The 10,234-nt window shown below is 55.1% G+C and overlaps 1 protein-coding gene across 1 annotated transcript; it reads left to right on the plus strand.

The window, feature by feature from the left end:
* Window positions 1–265: 265 nt before the first annotated feature.
* HOXB13 (homeobox B13) lies at window positions 266–2,000 on the plus strand. Its single transcript, XM_005890359.2, has 2 exons — window positions 266–869; window positions 1,747–2,000. Exons 1-2 carry the CDS (start codon window positions 266–268, stop codon window positions 1,998–2,000), a joined length of 858 nt encoding a protein of 285 aa, XP_005890421.1.
* The last annotated feature ends 8,234 nt before the right edge of the window (window positions 2,001–10,234 follow it).

A 10,234-nucleotide genomic window follows, 5' to 3' on the forward strand; every position in this document is an offset into this window, starting at 1 on the left:
AGAGAGAAAGCGGGGGTAAAGTATTTTCGCAATTTCTGCAGTGAAGATTTTATGAGCCTCTCTCCGCCAGGCCGCAGCCAATCAGCCCGCGTGCCCGGGCACCTGCGGTTCCTGCGTCACGACGGCCGGGCTGAGCGAATGCAGGCGCCCAGCGAGCTGCCAGCGATTTAAAACGCTTTGGATTCCCCGGGCCTGGGTGGGGAGAGCGAGCTGGTCCCCCCTGTATTTCCCACCCCCAGCGCCTCATGAGCCGATCCTCGGCCCCATGGAGCCCGGCAATTATACCACTTTGGACGGCGCCAAGGAGATCGAAGGCTTGCTGGGAGCCGGAGGGAGTCGGAACCTAGTCACCCACTCCCCACTGACCAGCCATCCAACGTCGGCGCCTACGCTGATGCCTGCTGTCAACTACGCCCCCCTGGATCTGCCAGGCTCTGCGGAACCGCCAAAGCAGTGCCACCCATGCCCCGGGGTGCCCCAGGGGGCGTCCCCAGCTCCGGTGCCTTACGGCTACTTTGGAGGCGGGTACTACTCCTGCCGAGTGTCCCGAAGCTCGCTGAAGCCCTGTGCCCAGGCGGCCACCCTGGCTGCCTACCCTGCGGAGACTCCCACGTCCGGGGAGGAGTACCCCAGCCGCCCCACCGAGTTTGCCTTCTACCCGGGATACCCGGGACCCTACCAGCCTATGGCCAGTTACCTGGATGTGTCCGTAGTGCAGACTTTGGGCGCCCCGGGTGAGCCTCGTCATGACTCCCTGCTGCCTGTGGACAGTTACCAGCCCTGGGCCCTTACCGGTGGCTGGAACAGCCAGATGTGTTGCCAGGGAGAACAGAACCCCCCAGGTCCTTTCTGGAAGGCAGCATTTGCAGGTAAGCTGCTCTGGATGCCCTTGGTGCTGAGTGTGGCATTGTAGACCCTGCCTGGATGGGTCTTGGGGCTGGTCAGGAGGAGCTTGGTTCTCCTTGGTTGGCTATTAGGGCTCTGAAGGAGGGTCCAGGCAGTTAGAGAGCCTAGGTGAAGGCCCCAGAGGGTCATTGTGAGGGGCCTAAGCTGGGTGCTATTTGAATCCTGAGGCCCACCAGGTCCCTGATCTCCCCCGGGAGCCTTGGGACCAGCCTTTCAATATGTCGGAGTGCTTGACTCTCTTTGCTGTTGTTTGGGACTTAGGGTGTTCCTGCCCAGTAGGACCCCAGTTTAATTCTTCTCAATTCATTGAGTGTGGGGGTGCAGCTGGGTGGGAACAGAAGAATTAGTTGTTCTGTAAAGAATACAACCCCTTACTTTCTCTCAGATGAGTTTTTCAGTTTCCAAAGAGAAGTGTAGATTTCCTGCAGCCATGACTTAGGTGTGTGCATTGGTGCATGTGTGTGTGTGTGTGTATGTTTTGGGAGTAGGGGCAGAAATGTGTTCCCTCCTGTACAGAATTTGTTTGTAGTATCTGTAAGAGTGGTCAAGAGTTGGAAAATGCATATGAGGGTGAACATATGCAGTCTAGGTGGGCTGGGTGTGTTTGCAGACTGCAGGCGTGAAGGCAGTGATGAGTGAGGGTGGCCTGCAGAAATCTCCTCTTTCCAAGGCTGGGTGGATCAGGAAACCAACCAGCTGGAAGCGGAGGTGTCCTCTTGTGCTTTGGATAACCTGAATGCTCTTGTAGGATAACCTAGGTTGTGGGGCCTGGGTCAGACCCTGGGCTTGCGCCAGGCTGTGGTTTGAGCATGTCTCTCTCTCCCTCCCTCTCCTGCATAGACTCAAGCTCGCAGCATCCGCCTGAGGGCTGCACCTTCCGTCGAGGCCGCAAGAAGCGCATTCCCTACAGCAAGGGACAGTTGCGGGAACTGGAGCGTGAGTATTCGGCTAACAAATTCATCACCAAGGACAAGAGGCGCAAGATCTCTGCTGCCACCAGCCTCTCAGAGCGCCAGATCACCATCTGGTTTCAGAATCGCCGGGTCAAGGAGAAGAAGGTCCTCGCCAAGGTCAAAACCAGCGCTACTCCGTGAGGGAGCTCCCTGGCTCTGGCTGGGAGGGGGAGGGGAAGTTGGGGTATACTGGTGAGACCAGGAGCCTGCCTCGGCCAAGCTGGGGCCCCAGACTCTGCTCGAGGGGCTCCCAGAAGTGACACTCTTCCCAGGCCAATGTTCCTGGGCTGTTCTTCAGAGACAGTCTGGATATGCCATGGATCCCAAAGAGCCAGCAAGGCCCAGAGTTACAGCCCAGTCCGCCAGGTAACACTACCTAAGTGACTTTGTCCCAGTCATAATCATTCATTCTGGCAGTTGCAATAATCACCATAACCAGTACCAGTTGCCATGATAATTAGTATCATATTTTCTATCTAGAGCTCTGTAGAGCACTTTTAGAAACTGCTTTCATGGATTGAGCTGATCATGAATAAACTTGGAAGGAGACCAGTGACAGGACAGCTTCCTCTGGAACCTCTTCCATTTCCAAAGCCTGTCCCCATCGCAGTGAAGGCAGGGGAGACAAGAAATGGTATATTTACCCCTGTAACTACCGTTGCCCCTTTAGCATTTTTTCTAAGATGACAGCTAGGCAGGATGGCCAATGCTGGGGGGTACCTCTCCCTCCCTCCCTGCCCATCCCCTAGACTGTACCCACTGGTCTCAGAAGTCCATGTGCCTAACTCTTCAGTTTCGGCCCTGTGTGAAAATGAAGCCAGTGGACTGCCCTCCAGGATGTGTTCTTTCTTCCAGAGAAATGGGGTTTGAGAAAGTGCCTGGATAATTCACCAGTTCCTCTCCAAAACTTTCCAAGCCTTCCCTTAATGTTTCTGGTGGTTCTGGCCAAAGGAGGTAGGTCGTGGTTCATTGGGCATTTGGGAGCTGCATGAAATAGACATTTGTGGCCCTGTAAACAGCCCCTTACGCACAAATGATTGCAGAATGAGGGGAATAAGTAGCCTATCCATGGCAGGCACATCCCAAACACACTTGTATAGCCTAGAAGGAGAAAAAATGAATATGGCTGTTCACTACCCATTTCTCCTCTGCTTGCCTGCCGGTGACACCAAGGAGCTTCCGAGTCTCAGGCCTTGGAGTCTCAGGCAGGCTCTTTGCCGAGTGAAAGAACCAGGGGTGGCAGAAGCCCCCAAAAGCCGGTGTCAGAATGGGGAACCGCAGGCCGCGGGGACAATAGCGGGCACAGACTTTTTCCTTTCCTTTGTGCTGGTTCCGTCCACATACACTGATTCTGGGGGAGTGGAGGACAGTTTGGCACAACCCTGTTTTCCACAACCACGTAGACAATATGCGAATAGTACGGAGTTCCAGAAACCTGGGGCAGACCGGCTGTTCGCAGAGCCGGGGGACCTGAAGTCGTGTACCTAGGCCGGGACCTTGTCTGCGCGGAACATCAGCGGGGCTAAGCTGGATCTTCCCGCAGCCCGGGCTGGCGGGTTCTGTCAGCCTTCCGGCGATCGAACGCACAGGAATGAAGTGGAGAAGACGGGCCGCCAGACCCATGTTCCGAGCCTCCTCGCAGCGGGCAGTCGGGAGGCGAGCATCCGGAAGGGTCCCCGGCCACGTCTCGAAGGCCGCTCCATCTCAGAGCGGACTCCTTTTCCAGGAAACCCTGAGTTGGCCGCCGCAGCCGAGCAATTCGAGTCGGGTGGCATCCCAGTCCTGGCTCTTCTCGGAAGACTCTTCTAAGTGTTCCAAATCCCTCCCCGCCCCCACCTTTTTTTTTTTTTTTTCAACCAAAGAGGATTCTAAAGCTGAGGGGGAGAAAAAGCCCCGACTGGCAGTGACCCTCCCTCCCTGGGTCTTCTTAGATAGTGGGTGTGCTTGGGGAAGGGGAAGGTATCAATTTCGTGATTTACACAGTCTTTCCAAGCCCCGTGGTCCAGTTTAAGCTCCCTGGTATCGCGCCTCGCCCAGAGAAAAGTTACTTTCTGCTTTCTACGTTCTTCAAGCGAAGTCCCAATCTTTAGTAATTTTTAATACCGCGAACTCCGAAGGTTAGTGGGTGCAGCCCCCCTCCCTTGCCGCTTCAGAAATTGAGAGACTTCAGGACAGATAGGCCTATGGGTAGGTGGCGTGTGGGACAGATGGGGGAGACCGCGCGTGGTGCTTGCTCCCTACAGAGGGAGGGGAAAGGCTTTAGGTTACCACTCGGACTTCCCGAGGTGACTTCGGGAGGCCTGCAGTCAGGGGCCTCGAGACTCTGAATTCCCGGGGCTCTAATGCCTCCATTCCGTTATCAAGGACTTAAAGTTTCCGGGCTCCTCTGTTAATGCTCTCGCAACAATTTTAGAACAAACAAAAGATGGGGGATTTTAGATTTCTCCCTCTACCAACGTGAGTTTGGCCTATTAAAAAGTCAAGGGCGCCCCCTTCCGGCAGAATCTCGCTATTTCAGAGAAATTTGCCAGTCGGCTCAGTTTTTAACAATCCCTCAACTGAGCCTCTGGCTTCCGAAAGCCTGGGGACTCGGGCCTCCGGGGTTGGGGAATTCGTAGCCGCGGGTGAGAGCGCTTGGACCCGGAGTCGCCTGAAATTGGGCCAGGGTACTGGCAAATGTATCAACCCTGCGGCGGAGAGACCCAGGAAGAAGGCTAGAAGGGCAGCAAAAGAGATCTCTAATAGAGAAAAAACAGGGTGGCCAAGGCACCCGGAGCAAGGCTGCGGCGCCATAAGCCCTCGGTCCAGGTCTTCATTCCACTGGAGTATTTTATTTATCTTCCTCGCCAGAACAATTCGCTGCGAACCTCTCTTGCGCTTCCCCCCGCCCCAAGTCATTTACTTGTATGGAATCTGTGCAAAAAAAAAAAAAAAAAATCATTCAATTTTGCTTTGTGTTAAATCCTTTTATGGAACTTCTTTCCAAACACCAATGTTACTACCGAGGCGAATTATATCCCTTTCCACCGAGACCATTTAAAAATCTTTCAGTAATTTGTGTCTAAACTACAACAAAATCCATGCATCTACATTTACTTGCCTGCAGCTATTAGCTTTTTAAATAGGGCCACTTTAAGCTATTAATACAAGAGTGTTTCGCTAACATTTAGACTGAAATGCGTGAATACAATGTTCTCAAATAGGTAAATTCAGACATTTTCATGGACAAATAAACGCAGAGGCGCACAGACACACACCAGGAAACAGACCGGGTGTCTTTTCACCAACGAGGCGCGATTTTACTCCGGGCCGCCCTCTGCGCCCACTCCCTTTCTCTGAGCGGAACTTCTCCGGCTCAGTCTCAGCAAACGTCGAAACAGGGTTGGAAGGTGGCGTCTACGCTGCTCCGGACCGAAATCACTTCCAATTCCAAATCAGTTCAGTCGCTCAGTCGTGTCCGACTCTTTGCGACCCCATGAATCGCAGCGGATTTTATTAGGCCTCGAGAGGACGGATTAGGCGGTAATGGTGGAAAAGAGCGTTGATAGTACCTCGGGAAGCTCTTTTCGAATCTAGGTTCTCGAAGCAGCCCCGCAGACAACGAACCCGGGGCCCCAGCTCCGGGGTCCCCTACTGGCAAGCGGGCAAACGCTCGCCGCCACCCTAGAACTCGCGAGGCCGCAGCCGGCGACTGTTGGCACCGCCGTGACCCCCGTCCCAGCCGCCCGCCCCCAGTTCCTCCTCCTTCCCCAGCTAGCCACCCCAGCTCTGAGTGGTTCGAGGACCAGTAGCTGCCCTGCGGCAGAAGAAAGGCCCAAATCAAGACACCCCAGTTCTCCGAACGGCGCGGCCCCCCTCCGCCAACGCGGAGCTGACGGCCCTCCGCTCCTCCAGCCCCCATTGCTCCCCTTTATTAAAGTAAGTTTTACTCAAGGTCCTAAGTGCTGCACTTGTATTAGGTTTCCTTCCGGGAGAACCCTCTGTGCCCGTCCCCCTTCCGGTCTAACAGAAACACCAGAGCTTCAAACGTGATTTACACGAACCTGTTACCGTAAACTGGCAATAAAGCGCAGAGGCAACCGCTGCGGAGGGGGCAAAGGGAGAGGTTCCGTTGTTTTTGAAAGAAATTTATAGTACATTCTCACCCACCTGAATACTCCCTCTCGGGGAAAGGGAAAAGCAGAGGGGCCGCCCTCGGCCCCTCACCCGGCTGGGCCGGCCAGGCCCTCCCTCCAGGCGCTGGCCTGGGCCCGGGGAGAGATTTGAAAACATCCAATGCGGAACTGATGGCAGCCTTTCTTTCTCCGCTACCAGTTACTTTTGTGTAGAAAGCGGGTGGGGGTGGTCGGAGCAAACGGAGAAGGAGTTCCACCACGGCTCCCTCTTCCCTAAATGCCTTCAAAATGACGGAGAGGCCAGCGTTCAATCACCCTCGGGACGATGGGGAGGGAAAGGCCGCGTCTGCCGGCGGACATGGCCGTTGAACTTGAAGTTTCTGGCCAGTGGTTCCCGCCGCCCCTACCCCGTCTCTCCTCAACTCTTCGTGGGAAGATGGAGGAAAGTGAGGGAAGGGGTCCCATTTCTGGACTTTGAAGGAGGGAGGAGGCCAAGCGGCGCTGGCAGAGCCAGAGCGACCGGAAGACTGTCGCGAGACACCGGGTTGGGGAGGCGAGAGGCTGCAGCGGAGAGCGGGCGCTCCAGCCACGAGGTGGGGAGCCGGGGGCTGTGCGCCCTCTCCTTGAGCCCCGCCCCAGGCTCTGCTGGGAGGGGGACCCTTATGCGGCGCTGCGATCCTTACTTCTCTAGCCCGAGGTGCGCGAGAGCAGAGCCCTGCGCCACTCGGAGGCCGGCGCCGGCCCAGCTAGGAGCCTTGGAGCCCACCGAATTCCAGCCCTGGCCTTGGCAGAGAGAGCAAGAGTGTTATGCTCCCGTTTCTCAGAGCAAGACCCACTCATTTTGCTACTTTCAAGAATGCGCTTCTCTCTAAAAAGGTAAACCCGCTGATTCGTGGGCCAAGGACCTTAAGCTCTTTTGTTCTGGGGATCCGCTGAGGGAGCCGTCGGGGAAGGGGGTTCGTCCCCGGACTCTGGGGGACTCCGCGGTCACAGCGGATAGGGAAGGGTGGGTGTCAGGCTCTGGAAGAGGCCATTCAGCCGGGCGCCTCCTCGTTGTTTCCTAAAAAGGCTGGCAGCCGCCTGGGCAAAAAGGGACCAAGAAAGCTGCTTCGCAGCACGCGAGACGCGAGCGCGGCCTCAGCCAGGGAGAGTCTGGCTTGGGAGAGCAAGGCCCGCCCATAGGACCTTGTGTTTGTCTCCGACTGGATGGAATCTTGGTACAGACGAAATTAATATTATTGTTAATGTTGTTCTTATTTAAACTGTGATACTTTACAAAACATTTACTTTGAAAACTGGGTGAAAATTAACCCTGATTATAATGATTTATTAATACACCCTTAAGGGAGAGGCTCTGGCCCTTTAAATCAGTGCAGCTTAGTCTCGCATGGCTGCTTTCCTTCTGCCATTCCTATGCCCTGTTGAGCTCTTTGAGTTCTGGGATCTGAGGAGCAACTAGAGGGGTTGCCCATGGCTGGCATATCTGCCCAGGGACTCAGAACTTGCACACAAGCAGCAGGGGGCCACTGACACTGCTAGCTTGTTGTTCTTGGGGCGGGGGCGGGGAGCAGGGAACAAGGTAATCTAGAGACCCACTCGGGACTCACCCAACCCTCCCTGCCCCCGCTCGTTCCTGCCCATGCCCTCTCAGAGCTACTGCCCCCACAAAGACAAAACCCACTTTATAAAATGAGGACGTTGAGGCTAAGCCTTAGTTACTTGATCAGCATCACAGTCTAAGCAGAGCCCCCAAAGCAGGAGTTCTAAGGGCTAAGCTCTGTGGTCATCAGCGCAAGAGAACAGGAAGCCAAGCCTCTCCCCCACTCTCAACATACCTCTTCTCACAAGGTCTCTCTAGACACAAACTTTCTATCTGGAGCCATCCTTTGAGGTCACCTTGCTCCACTGGAACCCCCCGATTTGGATAAGTGCAACCACAGGGAATTAAACACAAGTGGAAATTTAGTTCAATCCATCACTCATTTATCGAGTGCCTGCTGCACTCAAAACCATCCCTTGAAGTGGAAGACTGGAGGAGATACAGTGGAAATACTATCTCCCTTTCTACCGATCGCTCTCTGGCGCTTTGCCTCTCTCTCAGTCGCTGGCAGATCTTGGGTCTGTAGTTTCTTCATATGTGACCTGAAGCCGGAGGACTGTATTCTGTGATCTCTGACATTGTAAGGTGGGTCAAACGCCCACTCAGGGGGAACGGAGACCGAGAACGATTCACTTTCACGGCATATGGAGAGGCTTTCCGGAACAACCTATGCTGGAGAAGGACCTGAAAGATGCTTAGAACACCAAATCCGGGTGGGAAGATGTGAGCAAAACTCGGGAGAGGGGGCAGAAGAGGCAGGTCTCTGAGGGAGAGAGGTCTGGACCTCGGCTCTGGTTAGGGTAGAGCGGGGAAGGAAGAAAGCAAGGGCGTCCTCATTGGGTCCTGGACGCTAGGCGAAGCCTTTGCAGTGCCCATTCAGACTGTGAGCGCCCGGCTCTCACCCAGGCGCGCACGCATCGAGTGTTGGCGCCAGAGCTACGGACGGCGCATCGAGTGTTGGCGCCAGAGCTACGGACCACACAGCTCAGGCCCCAGACCGAGCCAGCTCTTGAAGAGAGAAATAGGTACCCGGAGTGGACTCTCAGCGCCCCATCTTAAATGGGTTCAGCCTGTCTCCCCCGCCTGAGACCTGACCTCGGTCTTTGTCTGGTTAAGTTCGTCGCCCTTCCCCCTCCAGGCAGAGTTCTGTCGTTGAACTTGAGCCAGGCCATAAACATTCCTTCAGACCCCTGGGAGCAGGACCGAGACGGGGAGGGGGTGGAGGGAAAGGTGGCGGAAGAGGATTGTGGAAGGATCCGGTACGCCGGGGACCCGGCCTTCTCCCACCCAAGCCTGCATTGCTTTAGCCACGGGTTTCGGCTTTTTGTGTTCCGCGGAAACTTCGCCAGATCTGCATTTAAAAAATCCAATTATTAAAAAAAATAAATAAAAATAAAAATCCAATTATTGAGGCCTTATGGCAAGTTAGACCAGTACTTTAGTCAAAATCAACGTAATGGTAATTTTCATTTTAACTCATGCATAATTCATGCGCCCTATTTTTGACAGTAAAATTCCCCACACTTTAAAAAAATGACCTGGAAAGGCAAATGCGTTAAGAGCAAACGAATAGCTACAGCAGAGGAATTGTTAGAGGAGATTGAAGTAGGTCATCCCTAAGCCGTCCCCTCTATATTTTAAAAGCGCCCCTCCTTGGGCAGCACAACTCCAGCCGGCGGCCGAGGAGCCCTGCTGGGCCCTGTAACCTCCCACGATCCGGAAGCTTAGCCTTGGTAAATGGGGCACCCCCCATCCTTGGCCTGGGGAGCGCTCCGAGGGACCCAGGACTCCTGGCGCGTGCTTCCCTGGCGCCGGCGGAGGCTGCGCAGAGCGGCCTGCTGAGACCGTGTTAGTGTTTTTGTTTCTTCTTTTTCAAAAGAATCCAGCATCCCTAAACGAGGAGGGATAAAAGACGCGATCCCGGGGTCTTTTCCTGGCTCAGAAAAACCCACTTATAAGGGGTACTGGGCGCGCTGGACGGGCAGAAGAGGCGGGGCAGCTCTGGGCTTCCCGCGAGGAGCCAGGGCAGCTCGGCGAGCGGCAGAGAAGGCACCAAACCCGGGCGAGCCTGAGACAAGCTCCGGGCCTCCGAACCTGAGGCCAGATAAAGTGCTCGGAGGCAGGTCCTCAACGGCAAACCGGAAAAGGGGCCTGAGAGAGCTGTCAGAACACTGCTCTCCGCGTTCAACCGCAGCTCCCTCCCCACCCCCACTTGGCTTTAACCTGTCGGAGGACTCGGACCGCGGAGGGTTTTTGTCTTATTCTTCCCAGCCTTCGATCCCCAGGTCTCCGGGGCCCTGAAGGGAACTCAGCCAACCCTTCTGCCTTTGTCTGATCTTTGGGAGAAAGAGGCGTGGGCGCCTCGGTCAAGTTCACGGATCTGGCCGGCGTCTCTTAGGGCAAGTGGGGCCACCGCTGTCATCCGGATCAGGAGGGTCCTAAGCAGTCGGGATTGGGGGTGGGGTTGCGGCGGGCGAAACTTCCAGAAAGCTTGGTCTTTAGTCTGCTGTTCGGTTCTCACATGCCTGCCCGCCCATCCCCTCAGCTCTGTAGAGGAAAAACAACTCCCATCTGAAAGGAAGCCGTTTATTTGGAAAAATAAATGCGAAGGCCTCATGCAAGTGTGCTTCTCAGAATGGTCTTTAGTCTTTGGCACTTGG

The sequence above is a fragment of the Bos mutus genome, chromosome 19, assembly GCF_027580195.1.
Source record: "Bos mutus isolate GX-2022 chromosome 19, NWIPB_WYAK_1.1, whole genome shotgun sequence".
NCBI classification, from domain to species: domain Eukaryota; kingdom Metazoa; phylum Chordata; class Mammalia; order Artiodactyla; family Bovidae; genus Bos; species Bos mutus.

Excerpts from the sequence above, each read along its gene's own strand:
- HOXB13 (XM_005890359.2), top strand. The coding sequence starts at position 266 with ATGGAGCCCGGCAATTATACCACTTTGGACGGCGCCAAGGAGATCGAA. Across the intron at positions 870-1,746 it reads CTGGAAGGCAGCATTTGCAG|ACTCAAGCTCGCAGCATCCG; the intron begins GTAAGCTGCTCT and ends TCTCCTGCATAG.